A 24465-nucleotide genomic window follows, 5' to 3' on the forward strand; every position below is an offset into this window, starting at 1 on the left:
GTTGACAACGCCCTGAGGCATTGCTGAAAATGTGCTTGGGTGGATGAGCACCACTCCTATTGTAGCAATAACACCTGCGGCAAGCTCGACGTCGGGGCTCGCGTCTGAAGCATCGAGAGAAAGTTTTCCCTGTTCGCGCGCCCTAAACTCCAATCGTAGACGACTTGGGGATTACAACACCTAGAGGCCTCAACAGCTTCCATTATCGTTCACACTACCGCCGAAGTTTTCATCATCGTCACGCAGGCTCACACGCACACCTCTTCTTACCCTAGCTTTTTACGAAGACCAACCTCGATAGCTGCTATGAAGTTTCGCTTGAAATGCTCGTCTGAAAACCTTCGAGTTGACTCACGAGCAGCTTGGCGGATCTTGACGAGTTCTGCAGGCGATTGATTGAGAACTTGCCACATTCTTGCTGCATACTCGCGCGCCGTCGACGCCAAGTATCCGGTCCCTGGCTTCACAATGTCGTATTTAGGACCGGCTGAATCGTTAGCGATGTGAATAATACCAGCCGCCATGATTTCAACATTGCTGATCCCGAAATGCTCGTTGGACATTGTATGAATGCCAATTGAGGCCCGCTCCATGTAAGGCTTCATATCGGCGTAGCTGGCGTTTACAAGAAACTCTACGTGGTCCTGGACGCCCAAGTTGCGAGCCTCGGCTTGCAGAGTTGCGACCAACTTTTCGCTTTCTTTGGTTGGGCAGCTTCCAATAATCACGAGCTTGAACTCGCCGAACTTGGACACCATTTTGTCGGAGTGCTCATCAAAGAGAACCTTCACGGCCTCAAGCTGAAGCATGTGATTTTTCTCCGGTCGAAACTGGGAGATTGAAATCGCCACCAGGTCGCGATTCTCGAGGGAAAATTTCATGTAGTCCTGGATTGAGCCACACCCAGGATACACGACGATAGGTGCGTTCCCCCATAGCTTCTTGACGTGGTCGTGCGTCCATGTGGAGTTAACCATCGACACGGTTGTGCAGCAACGGCCCACCGCTCCATAGACTGCAGCAAATAGCCGGTAGTACACGTACTTGATCCTAGACCTTGATGCGCTTGTCGTGATAGCAGCTTGGTTAGTGATACTCGATTCGCGCCGCTGGACTCGATCGATCATGTCGACGGAGATCATTGGGTAGTGAGTGTACGACATGACTGTGCACCCAAAGCCAATCCGTGCCACCAAGTAGGAGAAGGGGCACCCCAGCGTCTCCAGCCAGAACTGCGGGTAAATGCCACGCTTACGGCTCTCAGCGAATGCTTCCAGACCGAGCCGAAACTGTGCAATGGCTTGCCAGAGCAGCGTGAAGCTCGGATAGCGGTTTGGCTCAAGCAAATCTCGCCCGTGGAGAGTCACGAGCGTGACAAACTTGTCAACGCGGTATTCAAGGAGCTCTGGGAGGTTGAAATGGATGGCTGCGCGGTGAATTAGTTGTGGGGCCGTTAATCCGTCATCGCCAGTGTACAGGATCAGCTGCAGCGCATACTCCGTGTCCGATGATCCCTTCTTAGTTCGCCGCGTGAAGTACTCAACCAAAGCGATGAGTGCACCGTAAAGAACTCGCTCACCTCCCCCACCGCCATTGGCGTACGGGTGGAAAACACCGATGCACACGGGTGTGTCCTTGGCTTTGGAGAATACCAAACGTTGGTGGCGCTTGTAGTCGAGCCTGGTACCGACAAGTAGTAGCGCGGCCACGACGACCAAGAGAGGTGGTAGACTCAGGAGAGCTAGCGCAATATTCATCGCGGCACGCGTTCCTTCCGAGCTACGAGTGAATGATTGGGTAGAATTGGAAGTGCCATGGAAATGTGACTTACCTGAAGGAAGAAATACCAACGAGCAATGATGCGTCAGTTCCTGATTGGTTACGGCAACCTGATTAGTCACGCCAGATTGTGGGCTAATGTGGGCTAACCTAATGATAAGGTTATCCCAACCAATCAGCAACGGCCACGAAATTGTAGGTAAAGATGACTATCCTCACAATGAACGGCCTCCAGTGCACAGTGGGTATTTCCCATATTAGCTTTTGCTGCCACCGGAAAAGATGAATTTGTTGCTGGGAAGCGCCATTTTACTCGCTGCATCGGCTTCGGGGATCTTGGCTGGACTCGTGTGGGTGTTTATCGGAGGCCTTCGTCGCCCGAGGAAGACCTTCAGCGCTGTGAAGCAGCCATTGCGAGTTGGGTTCGTTCACCCCGACTTTGGCATCGGTGGCGCGGAGAATCTCGTCGTGAACGCAATGCTTGCGATGCAGAAGAAAGGCGTCGTGGTTTCGATGTTCACCGCGCACCACGATCCGTCTCACTGCTTTGAAGAAACTCGAGGTGACGGGCTTCTCGCAGACTGTGTGCATGTGGTTGGCGATTGGCTTCCAAGGAACATATTCAGCAAAGCGCACATCGTGTGTACCGTGCTTCGAATGCTGTACGTGACACTTGTGGTGGTGATCAAGTACCGAGACCGGATTGACGCTTTCTTCGTCGACCAGCTCTCCATTTCGATTCCGTTCTTGCGCGCGCTCGGAAAACCGGTGTTTTTTTATGGGCACTTCCCTGACAAGGTGCAGAGTAACGCGAATGGTGCACTCTTGAAAGAGATCTACCGCGTACCGTTTGATTTTATCGAGGAGATAACCACAGGTAGAGTGAAGTGAATGTTGCCTAACCCAAAAATTTTTGTGTACGGCCTTAACCTTTGTACGTCTTTTAACAGTGAGCGCCGATGTGGTTGTCGCAAACAGCAAGTTTTCAAGGAGCATATGGGAAGCTACCTTTCCCCGAGCAGTGGCCCGCAACTTTGGCGTGTTGTATCCCCCTGTTGACGTGAAGGCCTATGCTGAGTTCACACCCACCCACGGTCGAGACGCAAACATGTTTGTATCCCTCAATCGCTTCGAGCGCAAGAAGAATGTTCATCTTGCGATCAAGGCACTTTTCCAGATCAAGCACAAGCTCTCGCCAGCTGCTTTCAGAAATGTCAAGTTGGTGATCGCTGGAGGATACGACTCGAACAACCCAGAAAACCTGGAGCACCTTCAAGAGCTTATCCGCGAGGTTGCTCGTTGCGGATTGGATGGCCATGTTGAGTTCTGCACCTCGGTGACTGATACGATGAAGAAAGAGCTACTTGCCTCAGCCCGAGCTGCGGTGTATACGCCAAGCTATGAGCATTTCGGTATTGTGCCAGTCGAAGCAATGGCACTAGGCACGCCGGTTATTGCTGTCAACAGTGGGGGTCCAATGGAGACGGTGAAGAACGGCGAAACGGGCTTTCTATGCGAAAGCACAGCCGAGTCTTTCGCGGATGCGATGCTCCAACTACTGGGCAGCGAGAATGATGCACGAGCCGCTGCGATGGGCATTGCCGGAAAAGAACGAGCGCTCACCTCTTTTTCCTTCGAGGCATTCAGCGATCAGCTGATGGAGTTAGTGGGACAAATGTTTGACGGCATTAATCAGGCGTGAGCTTCTAGGCTGATCTGAATAGGTTGGCACTTGAAGGCATACTTTTAATAAGATGTCTCGGCTGACCACATCGATGCTGCGTTCCTACAGTACTCAAAATTGAAAGAGTTTGGGAAGTGTAGAAGACTTCATATTGTGAGACTCAGAATAGGAAACCCATCCTTGAGGCATGACTCTGCGTTGTAATAGCTGCAGGAGGCTGGTTAGTTATACATGTACTACTTGTATATGCCACAGTGCACGTACTGTAACAGGATCACGGTTCTTCGTTCAGCTGAATTGTCTAACTGTAGTAGGTTATTCAGAAGTTTGGTACAACTTGTTTGTCCTTGAGCGATGAACTAGGTCGTCTGCGACTTGGCTGGGAACACCAGTGCTGTCAAGGGTTGCTGCTGGCACTGGTACAGTTTTTGTTTTCCCGTGACACCGGGAGCTAATATATCGTCATGGTGGCCCTGTAGTATTCTCAAAGCGTCTTGCAATGTCGTAGGGAAATTATCCTCCCCAAGATAAACTTCTCACAGAGGTCGGCTCGGAATCAACTCGTTATATTCGCTTCACTGCGTAGGGCTGAACGAGCCTGTCACGGCGGTGGCTGTCGACAGCACCGCGTTATAAAAAGGAAAACGTCAACGAAAAAGAAAAAACGTTAACTAGACGTTATTCTAGCTATTTAATCGATTTTAGCTGATACGTTATCTTTAAAACAGCTTCCCAATAGTTTGTTATCAATCTTACGGTAAGATTCTTACCGATAGCTTACCAAGTGCGGCTATAATTTTGCAATCGGTTTTTCGTCCATTGCAAAAAAACGGTGATAGTTTTCCAATTCTGTTTTCTGCATCTGTTTTCTATCTATTTTAGATAAATCGTCTACAGCGGTTTGACGCCAAAAGCGCAACCATTAGTTTAAAAAAAAATGACTTTTCGAGTGCAGCTATAATTTCGGACATCCCTCGAAAAAATTACACTAACGTTACTTCAGCATGTGTACCACATCATAGGTACACAGAACTCGCAGAACTCGCAATCTGTATCAACGCCGATGACGGGCGTGCCGGCACTATGGCGGGCGACGGAGGCGATTCCAGCGGGTACCGACCTGCTCACACGCGTGCTGACGTACCTGGATCCTGTGAGCCTAGCGGCACTGTTGCAGGTGGAAAAACGGAGCAGAAATAGCGCGCGGACGCTCTTCACTGCCTCCCAGAGAGCCTGGGCTCGCCTGGCGCTGGCGTCGCTGTGCTTGTCTCGCCTCCGCGTGGAATTCCAGGCATACTATCAGGAGCTGCAGACGCAAAACATCCCGCGCTCCAGCGATTCACGGGTGCCACCGCGTGTGGTCTCCATTTGGACCGAGAGGGGACAGGTGCATTGATGTATCTTAGTCGTGAGATCAAGTGCAGAGGTTTAACCCCTTCGGTGCCTGCCTCTGGGTTGTGCAGGTCGATGGTGGGTCCGTAACGTTGAAGCCAGTTGAGTTCCCAAGCGTGCATAAGGATGGTATCACGGCACGCTTCGTAGCGGACGCGAACGCTGCGGGAAAGCGTCCGATGCTCACCAACGTGGTACAGCGGAACCGCCGGATCTACACGTTGGTCACCGTCAAGTGGATGCAGTCATGCACTGCTGCCAGCATTGTCCTCACCAGCATTGCTGGTGAGGACAGTGGGAGTGCTTCTGGTGACAGATTGGTGCTACGCAGTTACTCATACTTGAAGGAGTTTGGGGAGTGGAAGACGCCCACGTTACCTGAGAAGCGTATGCTGGCGGCAGCAAGTGTTGGGAGTCGACGTGGTAGATTCGACCTGTGCTCGCAGGATGGAAGCGTGGTTTTGGAGTTGGAAGTACCCTCCGGTACGGACGCACAGACGGATTATTACCTGGTGAAACAAGTTTCCGTATCGATTCACATGCAAGAGCTCCTGCAGCAGCACTTTCATTTGCTGCGGCCGATCCGATCGCTCCCTGAACCTACTCGACGTGGATCATGCAGCATTTCAATCGCATTTCGTTCGATGACTGGGAGTTTAATTGCTGGGTTTTCTACGCCTGGGTACATTACTGTTGAGCAGCAGGATGGAGACGAAGATGAAGCTGCCCACGAAGAGAGGCCCAGACAACGTACTGGGGTCGAGAAGTTTGAGATTGTCACGTACCGAGCAGATAGCACCAATATCAAGATTGCCCTGCCTGATGGGCCAGGCTACGCATGGATTGAAATACGAAGTACAGACGAAGGAGCTTCGTCACGCCGATCGAGTCTGTACTTTTACGCGGTGGCGCTTCACTATGGTTCGCGACAAGTGTCAGAGCAAGGTGACTTGCGGGCGGTGCAACTCAACTGGCTACCTGGCGTCCTCGAGTCGTTCCCAACGCTTGAATCTCGGCACCGAAGGTGTCTAAAGGGCAACCTCCGAATCGTAGCTTCGTCTCACGCTGGCACGCTGCAAGAACTGACGATTGTAGCGCAGCGATTGCCAGCGGCAAGGCTAGAGAGGTACGCAGCGCGAATCGAGTCGTACACGCGACACGAATACTGATCAGCGGGTAGTCTGCCGTCGCCTGCGTGCGTCGTACCGCGAGGGAATCAGACTAAGCTATAAAACAGTATTCCGACAACGCCACCAAAGCTGCCACAAAATCTGGTTCAAGAAAATTCGAGCGCTGCCACTCGCTTCGATCAAGATTCTGCATCTCCCTCCACGCATCCATGATGTCGCGGCAGTTGTCAGTCAGCTCCATCCATCGGCAGAGCTGCAAGCATCCTCGGTCCTGGAAAATAAAACATAGCAGCATTGCAGTGAAAAGTTTCGCGCAGTGCAACGAGCTCAGATCGCGCTGCCACGTACTTCTCGCGCCTTAAGTACGAAAATAACGGCTAAAACAAACATTCCCCTCGCGCTTCAACCTGACGCTGAAGATCCGTCCGTAGCTGCTCATTCCTGCTTTCGCCCTCTGTCGATCCAAGCCTCCAGCCATTCAGACCCAGTCCAGTATGTCCAAGAAGGAGCTTCAGTTCCCCGACGGCTTCCTGTGGGGCACGGCCACCGCCTCGTACCAGGTGGAGGGCGCCGTGAGCGAAGGCGGCCGCGGCGACAGCATCTGGGACGCCTTCTCGCGCACGCCGGGGAAGGTCGTGAACGGCGACACGGGGGAGAAGGCGGTGGACCACTACCACCGCTACAAGGAGGACGTAGCGCTCATGAAGCGCATGGGGCTGCAGGCCTATCGTCTGTCCATCGCCTGGCCGCGCATCCTCCCTGCGGGCGTGGGCAAGGTGAACGAGGAGGGCGTGGCCTTTTACAACGGCCTCATCGACGAGCTGCTGGCCAACGGCATCACGCCGCTCGTGACGCTCTACCATTGGGACCTGCCGCTGGCGCTGCAGACCGAGCACGACGGCTGGCTCGGCGGCAGGTTCATCCAGGACGCCTTCGCGCAGTACGCGCGCGTGTGCTTCCAGCGCTTCGGCGACCGCGTCAAGAACTGGCTCACGCTTAACGAGCCGTGGTGCTCGGCCTTCCTGGGCTACGGCATCGGCATCCACGCCCCCGGGCGCAAGTGCAAGCCGCAGACGGAGGTCTACCTGTCGGCGCACAACCTGCTGCTGGCTCACGCGAGAGCGGTGGAGGTGTACCGCAACGAGTTCCAGGCGGTGCAGAAGGGCAGGATCGGTATCACGCTCAACTGCGACTGGCGCGAGCCTGCTCCGACGAGCGACCCCGAGCAGAAGGCTAAGAATGAGGAAGCGGCTGAACGCGCACTGCTCTTTGCCTTGGGCTGGTTCGCCGACCCCGTATATAAGGGCGACTACCCGCAGGTGATGAAAGACCGTGGCGGACTGAGACTACCCAAGTTCACGGACGAGGAGAAGAAGCTGCTGAAGGGAAGCTCCGACTTCTTCGGACTCAACCACTACGGAACCAATTACGTCGAGCCGTCGGCCGAGTACGAGGCCAAGATCCCCCCGCCGAGTGATACTACGGGCGGCTATGGCCCGGATGAAGGCACCAAGCTGACGTCGGATGACTCGTGGAGACGCACCGACATGGGCTGGAACGCTGTGGGCTGGGGCTTCCAGAAGCTGCTGGTCTGGATCCAGAAGCGCTACGCTGTCCCGAACGGCATCCTGGTCACGGAGAATGGCTGCGCGTGGCCTGACCGCACCAAGGAAGAGGCGCAGAACGACGATTTCCGAGTGGAGTTCTACCAGGAGTACCTCACGGGCCTGTATAACGCCATCGCAGAGGGCGCAGATGTCCGTGGATACTTCGCGTGGTCCTTCGTAGACAACTACGAGTGGGCCGAGGGCTACACCAAGCGCTTCGGCCTGCACTGGGTCGACTACGAGACCATGGAGCGCTCGCCCAAGAAGTCGGCCCTTTGGTACGGTGATGTTATCCGCAACAACGGCTTCACTGCCTCGAGCTAGACAAGGAAGTCGGGCGTGCACAGCGCATTGTATGACGAAGCTGTCGTGCGAGGGGTAGGAATGATAAAGCTGGGCTGCTTGGTGCCGTATTCCCCCGGCATCGAGCGTCTGTCATCGCGGCGTAGTAGGTAGTACATGTAGGGAGGAAGTAGGAGATGGCCTCGCTTGCATAGAAGGCAGTAGTGACTCGCTACTGTTAGCGAGCATCATCATATTCGAGGTACTGGTAGGAAAGCAAAAGCTTTTTTACTTGAAATCAAATCGTCAAAGTTCAACAGATGCAGGATAGCTTCAACCACGCCGAAAACTAAGCCATCCATTTTCCCTCGGGATTGTCGATCAAGCACTGCTCTCGTACTTGTACACGTCAGCGACGGGATCACCGACGGCTCATTAATCAATTTCGACGGACCCGCACAAGCTCCGCTACGCTCGACTCGCCATGGCCAAGGAGATCCGCTTCCCCAACAACTTCCTGTGGGGTGCTGCCACTGCCTCGTACCAAGTCGAGGGCGCCGTGAACGAAGGCGGACGCGGTGCCAGCATCTGGGACGCGTTCTCGCACACCCCGGGCAAGACCAAGAACGGTGAGACGGGCGATGTTGCCATCGACCACTACCACCGCTACAAGGAGGACGTGGCGCTCATGAAGAGCATGGGACTCAAGGCCTACCGTTTCTCCATTGCCTGGCCGCGCATCATCCCGGCCGGTGTGGGCGAGGTGAACGAGGAGGGCGTGCAGTTTTACAACAACCTCATCAACGAGCTGCTGGCCAACGGAATCGAGCCCATGGCCACGCTCTACCATTGGGACCTGCCGCTGGCTCTGCAGACGGAGTTCGACGGCTTCCTCGGCGAACAGATCCACGGACACTTCGCCCAATATGCGCGCGTGTGCTTCGAGCGGTTCGGCGACCGTGTCAAGAACTGGATCACCATGAACGAGCCGTGGGTCGCCAACTACATGGGCTTCGGCACGGGGATGCTGGCGCCTGGACGCAAGCACAACAAGCACTTTGAGCCGTACCTGGCTGGTCACAACATGCTGCTGGCCCACGCTCGTGCTGTCGAGGTCTACCGCAACGAGTTCCAAGCGACCCAGAATGGCCAGATCGGCATCACGCTGAGCGCCGAGTGGAAGGAGCCGGGCCCCACCGACGACCCGGAGCAGAAGAAGAAGAACATTGCTGCTGCGGAGCGCGCAATGGCATGGAGCTTCGGTTGGTTTGCCGAGCCCGTGTACTACGGAGACTACCCGCAGATCATGAAGGACCGCTGTGGCGATCGCTTGCCGAAGTTCACCGACGAGCAGAAGAAGTTGCTGAAAGGCAGCTCCGATTTCTTCGGCCTGAACAACTACAGCTCGAATTACGTCAAGCCGTCGCCCGAGTTTGAGGCAGGTATCGCTCCTCCAAACGACAACTCGGGTGGCCTCGAGGCCGACGAAGGTGTGACGGGATACCACGACCCGTCCTGGGTCCAGACTGGGGCTTCGTGGAACTATGTCACACCATGGGGATTGAAGAAGTTGTGCGTGTACATCCACGAGAAGTACCATCCGAAAAATGGTATCTACATCACGGAGAACGGCTCCGCGTGGCCGGATGTGACCAAGGAGGAGGCGCAGCAGGACACCCAACGCGAAGACTGCTACCGCCAGTACATTGCAAACGTGCACGAGGCTATCACGGAGGGTGCGGATGTGCGTGGTTACTTCGCGTGGTCGTTCTTCGACAACTACGAGTGGTCCATGGGCTACGGCATTCGTTTTGGTATGGTCTGGGTGGACTACAAGACGCAGGAGCGCGTGCCGAAAAAATCGTCGTATTGGTACAAGGAAACCATTGCGAACAACGGATTTACCGTCTAGGAACTGAAGAAACCGGCCTGGGTTGCTTACCGTTAATTACCCCCCTTCCCACACACACACACACGTCTGCAATCAAAACTTTTGAAAGAGTTTTTGTTTTTGATGTTCATGCCATTTCCGAAATACATCGCCCAAGTACGAGAACGAACCCTACTACAACTACACCGCCGAGCACGAGTCGTAGAACATACTGCTATGTTCGTAACCTCTGAGACACACACGATTTGACACCTAACATGGTATATTCCCCGTAGACTTGGTCATCGTTGCTACCGTCTCGATTCTTCCGGGTATTCGTCGGAAAAACTGATTACCATGTCTTGAATACAAGTATTTGTTCGCCATCGATTTGGCTAGCGCAATTTGCTGCCGACGTCGACAGTTTTGACTTGAAAGGATGAAGTAACTTAGCTTCTGCTGAAGCCATGGTGACGTCACGAAGAGCACGAACAGCCTCAGATCAGCTTCGAGACGTCGGCGTTGTCGACCGAGGCAGATCAGACCCAGTTGTTGCAACTATCACGGCCGTTGCTGCGAAGAAGTTTGCCTAAACATTACCCAACACACTACAAAGAAGATTAGGATGAGCTGCTTTAAGTGCAAACGTAACGTTAGTTTAGTGGGTGTGTTGAGAAAGCAGACAACCGTAGTCTGTATGCTGTATATTTCTAGGAACACACATATTATGCTTTCTCAAATCTCATAGCCCCAATACAGCCCGTATTGACTCCAACGCTTGCACAGGGTCACTTGTTTTCGTTTGAGCATGATTGCTGGAGTCCACAACAATAATGGCGTTCTCTGCCGAGTTACCAAGAAAAGACAAAGCCTACAATTCCAAGTGAGCATCAGACCAGCTATCCCACCACCAATACACAAGGCAGAGCTTACCTGTGCGTACTGTTTCCACCCCGGCAGTTTGACGAATTCCCACAACGTTGGGTCAATCTCACCATAATCGTCGACACCTGTTGACTTGCGTCCTACAACCCACGGACAAAAGTGTCGATGCTGTGAAAGTAGGTCAACCGGACGCGCTTCTTTGGTCTTCAACCGTTTTGTTGGCGGTTCGCTGTGTTCGCCATCACCACCTTCTGGCTCGACACTGGTAGGGAAAACCTGCCATCGGCGATTGCAGGACCCACACCACAGCATATGCGGCTGCTTGTCCTCTTTCATATCAATTTCCCAGCCACAAGCGATTAGGAACGCGGCATTAGCCAGCGCGTCAGAGCTGACGGGTTCGTTATCGGACTGAGAACACCTCGCAGCCAATCTTGCTCCAAACGCTGCCATATCCAATGGAGCTGCTCCATCCTCTTTGTCACTCACTTCCTGCAGCAGCTTCGCCGTAACCGTTTCTGCGACGTCTAGTCTCCCCAGCCGCTGCTGCTGCGCCGGATCCTCGTGCATCCGCGCAACCTCTTCTTCAAGTCGTTCCACAAACCCCTCGTACACCTGTCGCTTCGTCGCAATGGGGAGCTGCAGCCGCAATGACAACGAAAAACAAAACGCCCAGTATTAGCCCCACATTCCTCCCCACCACCAATCAACTCGTTGACTGTCCTCACCGCCGTGAAGGCTGCGGGCGACGGATTGCCGCGCCACGGACAGAGCTCCGTGTGGCCCGTCACCAGCTGCGCAGCGAACGTCTCGGCCACTCTCAGCGCCCCCGCCTCGCTCAGCTTGTCGTCGATCTTGAAGCACAGAAACCGCTTGCAACTGCAGCAGCACGCAACAGCAGCGTCAGTCGTCAGCGCAACACAACCACAGCACGCAGCCCAGAGCTAGCGTCTCCCACCAGTTGCACCGCAGCAGGTCGGGCGCCGAGTTCCGCCAGCCGTGGCGAGCGCACTCGAAGGCGCCGATCGCGTCCGGCTTGGCGAACCACCAGGCGATGGAGAAGCTGCCGACGCGCGCCAGGAAGTCCGCGTGGTCCCAGGGGCGGCACAGCTCTCCGTTCTCCCCGCCCTTCAGCCGCTTGACGCGGGACGAGGCGGTGGCCGCCAGCTCCGGCGCGAACAGCTGCGGGTCCTCGCGCACGCGCGCGTCCAGCGGCGCCGTGGCGTCGTCCCAGGCCGCCAGCAGCGCCTCCACCTGCGTCCCTAGCGCCGCCATAATAATATGGTGTGGCACTGGTCGATGCACACCACAAACCTGTTGGAGAGCATAGTGGAGTATGTGATGACTGTATCGAGGTTTTCTTCTCCTTGGCTGTTACCGTCACACGCACATACAAAAGCCAAGACAAAGCGGCAATGGCGGACGAAGCGGTGGACGTGAGCAAGCTCGAGGCCGAGGCGGCGAGTCTGGCGGGCGAGGCGGAGGCGGCCGCCCCCGCTGCGACCGAAGAGTCCGCCGAGGCGGTGGACGCCGAGATCGAGGACATGAAGCGCCGCGTGAAGGAGATGGAGGAGGAGGCCGCCAAGCTCAGCGAGATGCAGTCCGAGGTCGAGTCGCAGATGGGCAAGAACACGGCCTCCACGCTCAACGAGATGGGCGCGGCGGCCAGCGCGCAGCCCGCGGCCATGGACGACACGTCCATCTACATCGGCCAGGTGGACTACGGCAGCACGCCCGAGGAGCTGCAGGCGCTCTTCCAGTCGTGCGGCACCATCAACCGCGTCACGATCCTGTGCGACAAGTTCACGGGCCAGCCCAAGGGCTACGCCTACATCGAGTTCGCCTCGCGCGACGCCGTGGAGAGCGCGCTGCTGCTGAACGACACCATGTTCCGCGGCCGCCAGCTCAAGGTCACCCCCAAGCGGATGAACGTGCGCGGGTTCAACATGAGCCGCGGCGGACGGGGAGGGCGCGGCCGCGGCCGGGGACGAGGACGCGGTCGTGGCCCGCCCCGTGGAGGCTTCCGCGGAGGCAGGGGCGGACGCGGCTTCCACCCGTACTACTAGACTGGCAGAGGAAGGAGCGGTGATAGAGTGAAGACGTGGACGTGGACGCAGAGGGCTTCTGCCCCTTGCTGCTGCTGACATGAGGACAATAGGACGGGGTGAACACGTTGCGGTGAAAAGAGGAGATAAAAGAGGAAGTGCCCCCCATGAAAAAAGGAAAAAAATGAGAAAAAAAGTCAAAAGAGGTCTCCCCCCACGGGCATCCACGTGAAGTTGTCCATGACAGCAGCCTAACCATGATGTAGATTAGATAGAAGTTGTGGTGTAGGTATTGTACAATCGACAGCGTCTGATGCCGTTGTCGAGGGATGCAACATTGGCAAAGTGAACGAAAGAGAGCGGCAAAGAATGACGTTTTCCGTGTAACGAGTTAATGCGGCACTTTCTTGTTGCGCTTGGCAGGAAGGCCCGGATGGGCACTACTGGTGCTGCGGCGCTTGGCTGCACGGATCGCCTTTTCCGAGTGCTTTGACGTCTTGCCTGCACCAAGACAAAAAACACCAATTCCGTTTACACAGAGGGCTTCAACTTCTGCAGAAGATAAATGAACCCGACGCACCTTTACTGATTGAGTTCTGTGCGCTGTTCGCCGCTGAAGCCGCCGAGTTGCTACCGTCTGCCAAGGCAGCGTCTCCCGGTCGTTCTGCACGTATCAAGCAACAAATTAGCGTATATCCACCCACGGCAAGGAGAACAGGAACGGGCATCTTACCGGATAGAGTGACAAGTGTAGTAATCGGTGTGTACTCCTCGCCAGTGAGCGCGTGGTACCGTTCTCGAAGTGCTTGAACTTCGTTCTGTTTGCTCTTCAGGTGCTTCCGCAGTGATAATAGCCCCACTGCGTCCTGACGGAGCTTGTCAAAAGTTTCACACACAGGCTTGGTCGGCATAGGTCGTGCTGGAACACCCATTTCATCTAGCAATAACTGCAACTTCTTCAATAACTTTGCACTCAGCGCGTGCTTCTGCTGCGGCAGCGCTAGCAACGAGCTCCGCAAAATGACGCCTGTGGGCAGTGTGCGCTTGATCTCGTAAGGCACGTCAGCGAGCTCTTTCCTCTTCTTGGGATCCACTCTAACGGCCACCTTCTTGAGCTGCTGCTCTACACCACGCAGCTCGTCATTCAAACGGCGGATCTCATTCTCTTCCTCGACAGTCCGAGAAAATGTGAGATCCAACTGCCTCTTGCGCTGCTTTTCATACGCGATATTAAATTTGTAGTGCTCCGACGCAGAGGAAGCAGGTGTAGTAGGCACTGGCGTCGATGGCGTACTTGTAGTGCCGCTGGACTCAGCCACCACCGCGGCAGCACTTGCTGGAGTGGCAGCTCCGGCAAGGGTACCTTCCGCAGCTGAAGCAGCGGCTGGGGTTACAGCACCTGCTGAAGCAGGGGTGGCTGCTGCCACCTTCTTCTCGAGCTCTCCTCTTGCCTTTTTGTCTCGGTACTCAGCAAGAAGCCGCGTCGCTTCATAATAGCGATACTTGATATCTTCCATTGACCGCGGCGCGGTTTTCGCGATAGGATTCGAGTTGTACTTGTCCGACACCACGACCCACCTACATCAACAGACAATGCCAGCTTAGTCCTCCAGTTTACACCACCCCAATTAACAACGTGTAACCCACCGCAGGTCGTAGCGTTGGCAGAGCTTCAGCAGCAGATCCGTCTCCTCCTTGGTCCACTTCATCATCGGATCCTGGTGGTTCGCCAGCACCGCCTCGTACTCCGCGTCCGAGAAGCTGGTGGTGTCACACTTAACATTGAACCTGGCGAACACGTAGTCGGGCTGCTCCACGTGGGCCTTCCCCCAGTGAGAGAGCACCAGCCCCTCCTCTCCGCTCTCGCCCGGCAGCCCCGCGCGCGCCGGGTTGCGGAATGACTTGCGCAGCCACTTGACGGCCGGGGACTTCTTGCGCTCCTGCCACTTCTGCTTGAGGCTGGTCTTGCCGAAGCCCTGGTACAGCGCGTGGCTGGCGCGGTGGTTGCTCTCCAGCAGCTCCAGCACTTCGCGCTGCATTCCCGTGAGCTTCTTCTGCTTGTTGGCGCCGCCGCCCTGCTTGCTGCGCACGGCTGGCGACGCGCCCGACGGCTTCAACTGGTCCAGGTCGCTCGCCGCCGCGCCATTCGCGCCGGACTTGGGCCCCGCCAGCCCCAGGATCTGCGCCACGTCGCTCATATCGCCCGCGTCTTCCCGGCTTCCTGCGCCGCACTGCTAATTCGCATACTGCGGCTTGATTGGCCGAAAAAGATAAACACATTTATTACGTGCACCACATAACTGGTTGGGGCCGACTTGGTGTACGTCACACCGCTGTTAAATGTGCGGCTGCAAATGGCACATCCTCCTTGCAGGACGGACCGCAACACCGGCACAGCACCCCTCGAGCTGCGAACGCGATCACCAGGCCCCTGCATCTCCAACCTCCTATACTACGTAGTATATTTACGCTTCGTCCCCGTGCAATATACTTGCAGCTAAGTGCACTCGCCTCTGTCGTTGTACCGTGCCGTCCCGCATTGACTCCACTTGGCAGCAAGGCCGTTGACACGCTATCGCTCGCCTGCAATCCGTCGTACTGCAGCTTCGTCTCCTAACTCCTAGCCGCGTCCTGCGCCGTCGTGGCCTGCGCATTCTGCGACGCCTGGGTGGCCTTGCTGACCTCGGCGGCCACGTACTCGCCCTCGGAGATCTGCCAGCGCTGCAGCGTGTCCTTGAAGATGTACACGCCCGTGACGGCACCCAGCACGACCGCGAGCCCCACGTCCATGAGCGGCGTGGCGCGCCGCACGCGCGGGCGCAGCGTCCTGCCCTCCTTCTTCTTGCCGAACAGCGACACCATCGTCTTCTTGGGCTCTTCGCTGCTGCTGCTGCCTGGATGGTCCTGGCTGACGTGCTTGGCGCGCAAGGTTAAATCCCGGTTAAGTGCGAGTGATCAACACTCCTTTTTGTTGACGTTCTGGAAGGATCCGGAACAAAAGCTGACCATCTCGCGTCACAAATGTCAAACCGACCCAAATGGGTCGCGGTCGACTCTACTCGACCCTCGCCCGCGCGGCAGTACCGGAAGCTCAACAGCTCGCGGTGTACACATGTATCACAGCCTCGACATGCTCTCCCGGCCGCGCCGGTTCTCGAACCCCGGCGTCGAAGGTGTCTCCGATGAGATCGGACAGACCGTCCACAAGAAAAAGTCCGACACACATTTTACCCATCAAACGCGCGCCTAGCATCTGCTTTCCAACAACATTCTATGCCCCGCAACAAATTATACTTCATCGTGTACATTTCTCCGCAAGAAACATTGCCTCAAACTCATATAATCGTATGAAACTTCTAACTCTTGTCAACATGAAGCGCCCGCTTGCCGGAGCGCGCCGAGGATCTCAACCTCAAGTACGTGTGGCCCAGCGAGTGGCTCCGGGCGGGCCTTCAAGCGCGAATTTGCGCATTTCCCCGCAGATCTCCTCCCGCCCGAACACGATGCTGCGTCTCGCCGCCCGCTCCCCCGCCCCCGCCGCGGCCGCCGCCTCCAAGCGCATGTTCTCGGCCGCCGCCGGCTCCGAGGTCATCGGCATCGACCTGGGCACGACCAACTCGTGCGTGGCTGTGATGGAGGGCAAGACCCCGCGCGTGATCGAGAACTCGGAGGGCGCGCGCACGACGCCCTCGGTGGTGGCCATCCTGGACGGCGACGAGCGCCTCGTGGGCATGCCCGCCAAGCGCCAGGCCGTGACCAACCCGGAGAACACGTTCTACGCCGTTAAGCGCCTGATCGGCCGCAAGTTCGAGGACAAGGAGACGCAGGAGGTGTCCAAGGTGGTCTCGTACAAGATCGTCAAGGGAAACAACGGCAAGGACGCCTGGGTGGAGGCCAAGGGCCAGAAGTACTCGCCCTCGCAGATCGGCTCCATGGTGCTCACCAAGATGAAGGAGACCGCCGACGGCTTCCTGGGCAAGCCCGTGACCCAGGCCGTCGTCACGGTGCCCGCCTACTTCAACGACTCGCAGCGCCAGGCCACCAAGGACGCCGGCAAGATCGCCGGTCTCGACGTGCTCCGTATCATCAACGAGCCCACGGCCGCCGCCCTGGCCTACGGCATGGACAAGGCCGACGGAAAGGTCATCGCCGTCTTCGACCTGGGCGGCGGCACCTTCGATGTGTCGATCCTGGAGATCTCGGGCGGCGTGTTCGAGGTCAAGTCCACCAACGGCGACACGCTGCTTGGCGGTGAGGACTTCGACGAGGAGCTGCTGCGCTACCTCGTGGACGAGTTCAAGAAGGAGACGAGCATCGACCTGTCGGGTGACAACCTGGCCATGCAGCGTCTGCGTGAGGCTGCTGAGAAGGCCAAGCGCGAGCTTGACGGCCTGGCACAGACGGACATCAGCCTGCCCTTCATCACGGCCGACGCCACCGGCCCCAAGCACTTGAACATGAAGATCTCGCGCGCTACCTTCGAGAAGCTCGTGGGCAACCTCATCGAGCGCACCATGGGCCCGTGCAAGAAGTGCGTCAAGGACGCTGGTCTGGAGAAGAGCGACATCAACGAGGTCATCCTGGTCGGCGGTATGTCGCGTATGCCCAAGGTGCAGACGACCGTGGAGGAGTTCTTCGGCAAGAAGCCCTCCAAGGGCGTGAACCCCGACGAGGTGGTGGCCATGGGCGCTGCTATCCAGGGCGGTGTGCTGCGCGGTGATGTGAAGGACATCCTGCTGCTCGATGTGACCCCTCTGTCTCTCGGCATTGAGACTCTGGGTGGCGTGTTCACCAAGCTGATCCCGCGTAACACGACGATCCCGACCAAGAAGTCGCAGGTGTTCTCGACGGCCGCCGACTCGCAGACGCAGGTGGGCATCAAGGTGCTGCAGGGCGAGCGTGAGATGGCTGCCGACAACAAGCTGCTCGGCAACTTCGACCTGGTGGGCATCCCGCCTGCCCCGCGTGGCGTGCCGCAGATCGAGGTCAGCTTCGACATTGACGCTAACGGAATCGTGAACGTGGGCGCCCGCGACAAGGCCACGGGCAAGGAGCAGAACATCGTGATCCAGTCGAGCGGCGGTCTGTCGGAGGCTGAGATCGAGAAGATGGTTGCCGACGCTGAGGCCAACGCCGCCGCTGACCAGCAGCGCAAGGAGCTGATCGAGGCCAAGAACGAGGCTGACTCCACCCTGTACACGACGGAGAAGACCCTCAAGGAGCACGAGGATAAGATCGACGCCGAGACCCTCGAGAAGGTCAAGGCCGCTCTGGCGGACCTGCGGACCAAGTCGGAGGGAGACAACACGGAGGAGATCAAGGCTGCCCTCGAGGAGGTGCAGAAGATGTCCATGAAGATCGGTGAGGCCGTCTACAAGTCGCAGCAGGGCGAGGGCGCTGCCAGCGACGACAGCAAGGACGAGAACGTGCACGACGCCGAGTTCAAGGACAAGAAGGACTAAGCGTGTGCAAGCGCAGCAAGCTAGCGGTTCGTCTGACCCCGGAGCGAGCGCAGCTAGCCGGACGACGGATGGCGAGCGACCTTTAGACGACGGCACGTGTCCTCTTTGGCCTTAGTATTTTGGTGCTTTCGTGTTGATTTCTCTATTAGATGGACACATGTAGGAAGACGCCGACAAGTAATTTACTGTTTGCAACAGGAAATCAACATGCAAAGCAAATTCAAACGTGAGTGTTCCTTGTTGATAGTAGCTTGAGCATAGGTCACGTGCATGAGGGGGTAGTGTACTCTCGAGTCGGTGGACGCTCAAACGCTCTCGCTCTTTTCCTTGGCCGCAGATGCTTCGCTTGCTGCTGGTTCCTGGTTCTTGTCACTTCCGTCTTCGTTTGTCTAAAAGCAGCGAACAAGCGGGTCAGCCCTATCAAGACCCTACCGGTAACGACACTTCCTCCATTCCAGTCCCTCCCACCTGCTCCATCAGGTCTGCAATGGACTTCTCCAGCTCGTCGATGCGCGACCCCATTTCGTCGAGTAAATTTCCCCCACAGCAGCAACAATCACACCACGACAGTCAAGGAAACCCAACCCAACATTCCCATCACCAAGCACTCCGAATTGCAACATGCAAGATCAAAAAGTTGAAAAGGATATTTCTCCCAATGATGGCGTCCGACATCTGCGCGAACCGCGATTGCTGCAGCACAAAATTCACAACGTCAACGCCCCCAGTTCACGCCCAAAGCAGCTCAAGCACCCCAACGCGACGCACCATTTGCTCCAGCAGGCTTTGCACCTACAGCCGCAAGATCAACCACAGCGTCGCGCCACAGTCAGCACCCGAACTACAGCCCAACCGCGGTGACAAAACAGGGTGCTGTCCTCTCTATCACGTACGAAAACCGTGAGGTCCTGGGCGTCCGTGGGGCCGCCGGCCGCGGGGTTGGCGTTGGCGTTCTTGGCTGCGTCCGAGGAGCTCTGCTCGGCGGAATCGGCCGCATACAAGCGCGCAAACAGGCGTCAGTTGTCCTTTACCTCCTCGCACAGCTCCAACACGCGCCGAGGGCACGCGACACGCCGCGGGCGCAGTGCCCGAAGCCTCCAGACGCACCATATCCTGCCGCTGGTCCTGTCGGTTTCTGGAAGTGCGTGCGTGTGCTTTCTCGAAAATGTACCCGATATCTGGTACACTTGGCCCCGTTAGTATCAGTATCAGATCTGAGGCCATAGTGAAGTTCACAATGTCAGGTGACTAGCGCATCCAGTTCCGAATTCGCCAGCTGAAGAACAAGACGCAGAGGAGGAAGATCGCCATGGGCTGGACCTGCGCGCAGTGCACGTTCCTGAACGCCAACGACGCGGCCGCCAACTGCGGCGCCTGCAGCGCCATCCGCGTGCTGCAGTGCCCCACGTGCAGGGGCGAGATCAAGTGAGAGGAGCCATCCGTTCGTGTGCATTCCTTCCCCATCATCTCTCACATGCAGCTCTGTTGTTGCTGCAGGTTCGGCAAGCGGCTGCACGTGAACGGCAAGACGTACCACCCGGACTGCTTCTGCTGCTCGGGCTGCAAGCGCCCGCTGCCCAGCCGCTTCCAGGTGGTCAACGGCGGCAACTACCACCCGGAGTGCGCGCCCAAGCCCAAGACCGTCACCAAGACGACCACCACGACCAGAATCTCAGGCGGAGGTGGCAGCAAACCCGTGCAGAGCGAGAACCGCAGCAGTAGTGCTAATGTCAAGGTGAACGGCAGCGTCAATGGCAGTGCCAACGTCAATGGCAAAGCTGCTGCGGCCAATGGCGCGGGGTGGAACTGCCCCACGTGCACCTTCTTCAATGCGAACGATGCGGCCCCGACCTGCGGAGCCTGCAACGCGATCCGCATCATGCAGTGCCCCGGCTGCAACGGCGAGATCAAGTGGGTTTAGTGGGTTGCTGGGTGGATTCCGTGTGTAGACTCGTACTTATTGGCACCTTGACTGCGTGCAGGTACGGACCACGCGTCAACGTGAACGGCAAGGCGTACCACCCGGACTGTTTCCGTTGTGCCGCGTGCCACGGCAAGTTCTCGATCAGCAAGTTCCAAGTCAAGGACGGAGAGTACTACCACCACGAATGCTACAAGCAGCTGTACCACCCGCGGTAAGTGTGTTCAGCTATCCTATCCTCTCGGAATTTCACTAATACATTTATGCCGTGTCAATGTAGTTGTGATGTCTGTGAGGACTTCATCCCGTACCAACCGGGAACACAGAAAATCTCCTTCAAGGTACCCAGCAATCTGTTCAATGTGGAATCCAGATGTGGGACGACTGACGCTTGAATCCCGTGCATTCGTGCAGGTGATGCCATTTTGGGACCTGAAGTACTGTGCCGAACATGAAAACCGCGATCGCTGCTGCAGTTGCCAGCGTGTTGAGGTTCGTACCAACCCCTAGGGCTGGAATAACGCCTAGTCTTACTCACATGTTGCATCTCGCACATCAGCCAACTATTCCAGGGCGACAGTTCCACAGCCTCAGTGACGGACGCAAGATTTGTCACGATTGCTGCAAGTACTTGGTGCTTGATTCGAACGAGGTAATATTTACATATTCTATGCAATGAATTCGGCGTGTTTGGTAGTGTCGTGGTAACGATTTGTTTTGCTGTGGTATGTTGGACACGCACGCCAGGCACAAGGCGTCGTGAAAGAGGTGTGGAAATACATGCGGGACATCGGTATCAATCTCCCTGAGGTGCGTGACTCTTGTATATACCGTCCAAGTCGCTATGTTCATGCTGATGCCATGTCTATCTATATAGATCCCAGTTTACCTGGTGGAGTCTCCTGTGTTAAATGAGCAATGCAATGCTCACAAGAAGACCGATACACTCATGCATGGCAACAAACCTGTGAAAGGCCATGTAACTCGAGGTCTTTGCTTGTCGGAAGTCTCCCAGATCCGGCACATGGTTCGTACAGGAAAACACGCAGTTCCCCGAGTGGCGTCCATTCAAAAGGTTTGTGAAGTCGTAGTACATCGGCGGTGTTGCAATTGGCTCACGTACGCACTTTCTGTTAAAACAGACCCGCTCGGTGAACGCAATCCTGATTTTGCATGGGCTTCCCTACGACCTTACGGCTTCGGTGCTGGCTCACGAAGCCACCCACGCTTTCATCAAGCTCAGCGACAACTTCCCTGACAGTATCCCTCCCAAGGTATGTCGATTTCTTGCGATCAGTAATGCCCAGAGTTGCATACACTCATATCGTTCTGTGTGAACCAGGTTGAGGAAGGCATGTGCCAGTTGATGAGCTACCTCTTTTTGAAGTACAAACACATGATGGAGCGTAAAGACTCCAAGAAGCGCACGTACGAGGGTCGACTGCGCAAGTTTTACATGCAACAACTCAAGAACGACATTTCGACGGTCTACGGTGACGGTTTCCGCGAAGCGTACGACGCCTACAAACGCGTGAACTCTCTGCAACGGATGTTTGACGCAATTCGACACCATGCGTCGTTCCCCTGAAATTGTTGCGAGGAACATGTTACCTCGAGACTGTATCGACTGATAGAAGCCTCTTCGAACATAATTCACAACGCGACGGTTTTCATGTTTTGTGAATCTGTGAACTGAGTACAATTCGATGCCATTCAGATCGAAATTGCCAAGTTATTGTGCAAGGATAGCTGCATATGATCGGAAAGGCGCTTGTGCATGCAGTATTTGATGATCTAGCGGAAATAGTAGCTTTGCTGCATCACGACACCTGTGTATCCGCTGAGACGAAGAGTGAGGCTTTCGCGGCGGCAATTGATGACATCGTTGTACGACAACAACCAAACCCCTCCAGACGCGATTTGGGCAGCGTTCAATCGCGTCGGTTGGTCCTCGAACCTGAAAAAATTGGTACAACTGTTTTTTTGCCGACAACGAACGAGAACTCAAACACTGGGTTATAGTTAAAGCGGCCGACGTTGGATACCTGAAGACACTGGAAGAAAGAGGGGTTGAAGATTGACCGCTCACCGCCGTGGAGGAAGTGGTAAGCACGGATGTGGCTCAGAATTTTGTTCGCAAGAAAATCGGCAATCGCCTCGCCTCGAATCATTCTTTTTGAGCTGTTATTTTTTTCTGGATGCATTTCACAATCGGCATTAAATATACCTTATGAGATGGAGCGCGACTAGTGTAACCTTCATGCTGTCTATTGATATGCCCACCTCACACATTTCAACGAGCTCGGTACCACATGCCACAGCTTGCAAAATATGAGCGACACTGAAGGAAACTTGAGTGACGATAACGGTGCCGACCTGTTTGAGAGCGACTCTGAGGACCAAGGCAGTGAACTTGGAAACTCAGTCGACTTGCCGGCGCTGTCCCTAGAGTCTTTGTACGCTAGACCACGACTAAATGCAGAGGGTTGTGTTGGAGACGATGAAGCACCTTTCGAACACACCGGCTCTGAGACTGATCTAAGTGGCGCTGCTGGCTTCGGCATCGGTGAAGGGGGAGTACATTTGGCGAGTCCATCCATCACGAAAACTGAGACCCAAGAGTTCAGTCTCCAACAAGACCCAGTCGAAGATGGTGGTGTTGAACATGCAGAAAACGAAGTTAACGATGATGCCAATGAGCGCAGCAACATTGTAGCAGACAGCGAAGAGGTCGCTGCTGCGGATCAATCTTCTCCCCCGACTCTACAATGTGATAGTCCACGAATGTCTGAAGCGAATCTCACAGTGCGTGGCGCCGATAAGGAACAACTCGCTGATGTTGCGGCGACAGAAACTATTCAAGAGGCAAGTCATGAAGATGCCTCAATTCAACGATCCGACTCCAAGTCCTCCCCAAGCTTAGGCTCGCCGATTGATAATTCCAATAACACCGAAGGCCCCAGTCCTGCAATTTGTGACGACAGGGTAGATCTATTAACTGAGCTGGACAAGACTCCGCAGGACGCAAATCCAACTACCGTGGATCTAACACACGTGCCTATCACACGACACGACTGCGAGGATACAATTTCTAAACTACCAACCAACGAAGTCGAGGAGACACAGCAGACTAAAGTTGCCAAGACTGCATCTCCTGCATCCCTTGACACTTCAGTGACTCCAACGTACACGGTCGAAGCGCTGTTTCCTGTTATTTACGAAGGAAAAGTATCGCTGCAAGGATCACCTATTGAAAACGCCAAAGTTGTGCCAATACCTGCTGCGACGAGTGACAGGGGACCGAGTCGAGGTCCGAGTCGAGAAGTGAGAGGTAGCAATCCCGACAAAAGTACTATTGCCCGTCTAGCGGCTCTCCAATCTCAACTTGATACAGCTCGTGCCGAGCTGACGAATGCTACGCGGACGTTCAAGCTCCAGCTCTCGATGACTCAAACTGTAGTGGCGGGCTATAGGACCAAGCCTTGTCCACGAGCACTGGGCCGCACAGAACGTGAGGCCAAGCTGGTATAGGTGTTTAGAGGACGAGGAACCTTCTAATGCTGTAGGAGATACTTTGTAGCAAGATCAGTTAGTTTACATTCTACTTCGTAGGAGAGAAGCAATAGAAGAAGGTTTACCTGGAAGCGCCAGCTTCCCTCACGTGTGTTCAAGACCGGAACCCACTACAAAGATATCTTTAGTTGCAAAGGTTGCGACTGAACACGAAAACAAGAACAATGGCTTCGACCCAAGTGAATGAAGTGCAGAACGCTCGTCATGCTGACGAGCAAACCGGAAACGGGGGTATGGTGGCTTCGGCCAGGATGACGACCGTGCCTCGCGTGCCCCAGCCCATCTTTGCCATCGTAAATCCGCCACTGATCACCGATGTGTCGCGGGAGGCGCTGTTAGAGTGGGTGAAATTGCGAAAGGAGTACGTGGCTGTCATCGAGGCAAGGTGCAAGGCGGCCAATGAAGAAGTGACGGCTGTCTTGCGTTCGGTGCGTGATTCCTTCGACACGAACCTGCTCGAGACAATGTGTGAGACGCGTTGGGATGTGGACCTGGAGCATGTGAACGATGCGTTTCTCATGGCGAAGATCACGGAGATCACGGCCAGCTTCAAAAACAGGGAACTACCAGACATGGACGACCTGTTTAATGATGAATTGAAGCTCGACCTAACCATCTCTGATGTGGAAGCTCGGGTTACGGCCTATTTTCACCTCGCTAACGAGATCATTAAGCGCAATGGTGTGAGTGACCTTTTCCTTGGTGAAGATGGGACTAAGCGCAAGTGTAAAGTGTTGGTCAAGTTCCTGCCAGGACCACTAAAGAAGAAGGTGAAGAATGAACTAGAGTACCGCAGCGGCGAAGCAAAGATTGTTGTGCGCAAGCTGTACTCAGT

The 24465-nt window shown here is 55.6% G+C and overlaps 11 protein-coding genes across 11 annotated transcripts; 6 read left to right on the forward strand and 5 right to left on the reverse strand.

Annotated features, from left to right (window-relative positions):
• Positions 1–266: 266 nt before the first annotated feature.
• IUM83_14969 (gdp-man:man c-pp-dol alpha--mannosyltransferase) lies at positions 267–1757 on the reverse strand (the record flags this gene model as incomplete). The annotated part of the gene is made up of 1 exon (XM_067939750.1): positions 267–1757. The coding sequence occupies one exon, from the start codon at positions 1755–1757 to the stop codon at positions 267–269; it is 1491 nt and encodes a 496-aa protein (XP_067791328.1).
• Positions 1758–2061: 304 nt separating this feature from the next.
• IUM83_14970 (putative alpha-1,3-mannosyltransferase) lies at positions 2062–3481 on the forward strand (the record flags this gene model as incomplete). Its single annotated transcript, XM_067939751.1, has 2 exons — positions 2062–2656; positions 2730–3481. The coding sequence occupies 2 exons, from the start codon at positions 2062–2064 to the stop codon at positions 3479–3481; spliced, it is 1347 nt and encodes a 448-aa protein (XP_067791400.1).
• A 1045-nt stretch (positions 3482–4526) lies between these two features.
• IUM83_14971 (beta-galactosidase) lies at positions 4527–7916 on the forward strand (the record flags this gene model as incomplete). Its single annotated transcript, XM_067939752.1, has 3 exons — positions 4527–4850; positions 4927–5338; positions 6460–7916. The coding sequence occupies 3 exons, from the start codon at positions 4527–4529 to the stop codon at positions 7914–7916; spliced, it is 2193 nt and encodes a 730-aa protein (XP_067791399.1).
• A 442-nt stretch (positions 7917–8358) lies between these two features.
• Positions 8359–9786, forward strand: IUM83_14972 (beta-galactosidase; the record flags this gene model as incomplete). The annotated part of the gene is made up of 1 exon (XM_067939753.1): positions 8359–9786. One exon carries the CDS (start codon positions 8359–8361, stop codon positions 9784–9786), a length of 1428 nt encoding a protein of 475 aa, XP_067791387.1.
• A 700-nt stretch (positions 9787–10486) lies between these two features.
• IUM83_14973 (NIPA protein) lies at positions 10487–11904 on the reverse strand (the record flags this gene model as incomplete). The annotated part of the gene is made up of 6 exons (XM_067939754.1): positions 10487–10615; positions 10678–10769; positions 10906–10958; positions 11051–11268; positions 11358–11508; positions 11588–11904. 6 exons carry the CDS (start codon positions 11902–11904, stop codon positions 10487–10489), a joined length of 960 nt encoding a protein of 319 aa, XP_067791325.1.
• Positions 11905–12044: 140 nt separating this feature from the next.
• Positions 12045–12695, forward strand: IUM83_14974 (polyadenylate-binding protein 2; the record flags this gene model as incomplete). The annotated part of the gene is made up of 1 exon (XM_067939755.1): positions 12045–12695. The coding sequence occupies one exon, from the start codon at positions 12045–12047 to the stop codon at positions 12693–12695; it is 651 nt and encodes a 216-aa protein (XP_067791326.1).
• A 370-nt stretch (positions 12696–13065) lies between these two features.
• IUM83_14975 (Swr1 complex subunit Swc4) lies at positions 13066–14872 on the reverse strand (the record flags this gene model as incomplete). The annotated part of the gene is made up of 4 exons (XM_067939756.1): positions 13066–13175; positions 13255–13338; positions 13408–14252; positions 14322–14872. 4 exons carry the CDS (start codon positions 14870–14872, stop codon positions 13066–13068), a joined length of 1590 nt encoding a protein of 529 aa, XP_067791388.1.
• Positions 14873–15287: 415 nt separating this feature from the next.
• On the reverse strand, positions 15288–15683 carry IUM83_14976 (DNA methyltransferase 1-associated protein 1; the record flags this gene model as incomplete). The annotated part of the gene is made up of 2 exons (XM_067939757.1): positions 15288–15590; positions 15681–15683. The coding sequence occupies 2 exons, from the start codon at positions 15681–15683 to the stop codon at positions 15288–15290; spliced, it is 306 nt and encodes a 101-aa protein (XP_067791285.1).
• A 494-nt stretch (positions 15684–16177) lies between these two features.
• IUM83_14977 (Chaperone dnaK) lies at positions 16178–18136 on the forward strand (the record flags this gene model as incomplete). Its single annotated transcript, XM_067939758.1, has 1 exon — positions 16178–18136. The coding sequence occupies one exon, from the start codon at positions 16178–16180 to the stop codon at positions 18134–18136; it is 1959 nt and encodes a 652-aa protein (XP_067791348.1).
• Positions 18137–18733: 597 nt separating this feature from the next.
• On the reverse strand, positions 18734–19246 carry IUM83_14978 (Heat shock factor-binding protein 1; the record flags this gene model as incomplete). The annotated part of the gene is made up of 4 exons (XM_067939759.1): positions 18734–18829; positions 18905–18928; positions 19030–19110; positions 19244–19246. The coding sequence occupies 4 exons, from the start codon at positions 19244–19246 to the stop codon at positions 18734–18736; spliced, it is 204 nt and encodes a 67-aa protein (XP_067791324.1).
• Positions 19247–19412: 166 nt separating this feature from the next.
• On the forward strand, positions 19413–21645 carry IUM83_14979 (DA1-related 1 protein; the record flags this gene model as incomplete). Its single annotated transcript, XM_067939760.1, has 10 exons — positions 19413–19561; positions 19634–20047; positions 20119–20271; positions 20338–20398; positions 20472–20549; positions 20617–20709; positions 20805–20867; positions 20935–21132; positions 21200–21331; positions 21400–21645. The coding sequence occupies 10 exons, from the start codon at positions 19413–19415 to the stop codon at positions 21643–21645; spliced, it is 1587 nt and encodes a 528-aa protein (XP_067791398.1).
• Between the last annotated feature and the right edge of the window lie 2820 nt (positions 21646–24465).

This window comes from Phytophthora cinnamomi (genome assembly GCF_018691715.1).
Source record: "Phytophthora cinnamomi strain GKB4 chromosome Unknown Contig40, whole genome shotgun sequence".
NCBI lineage: Eukaryota > Oomycota > Peronosporomycetes > Peronosporales > Peronosporaceae > Phytophthora > Phytophthora cinnamomi.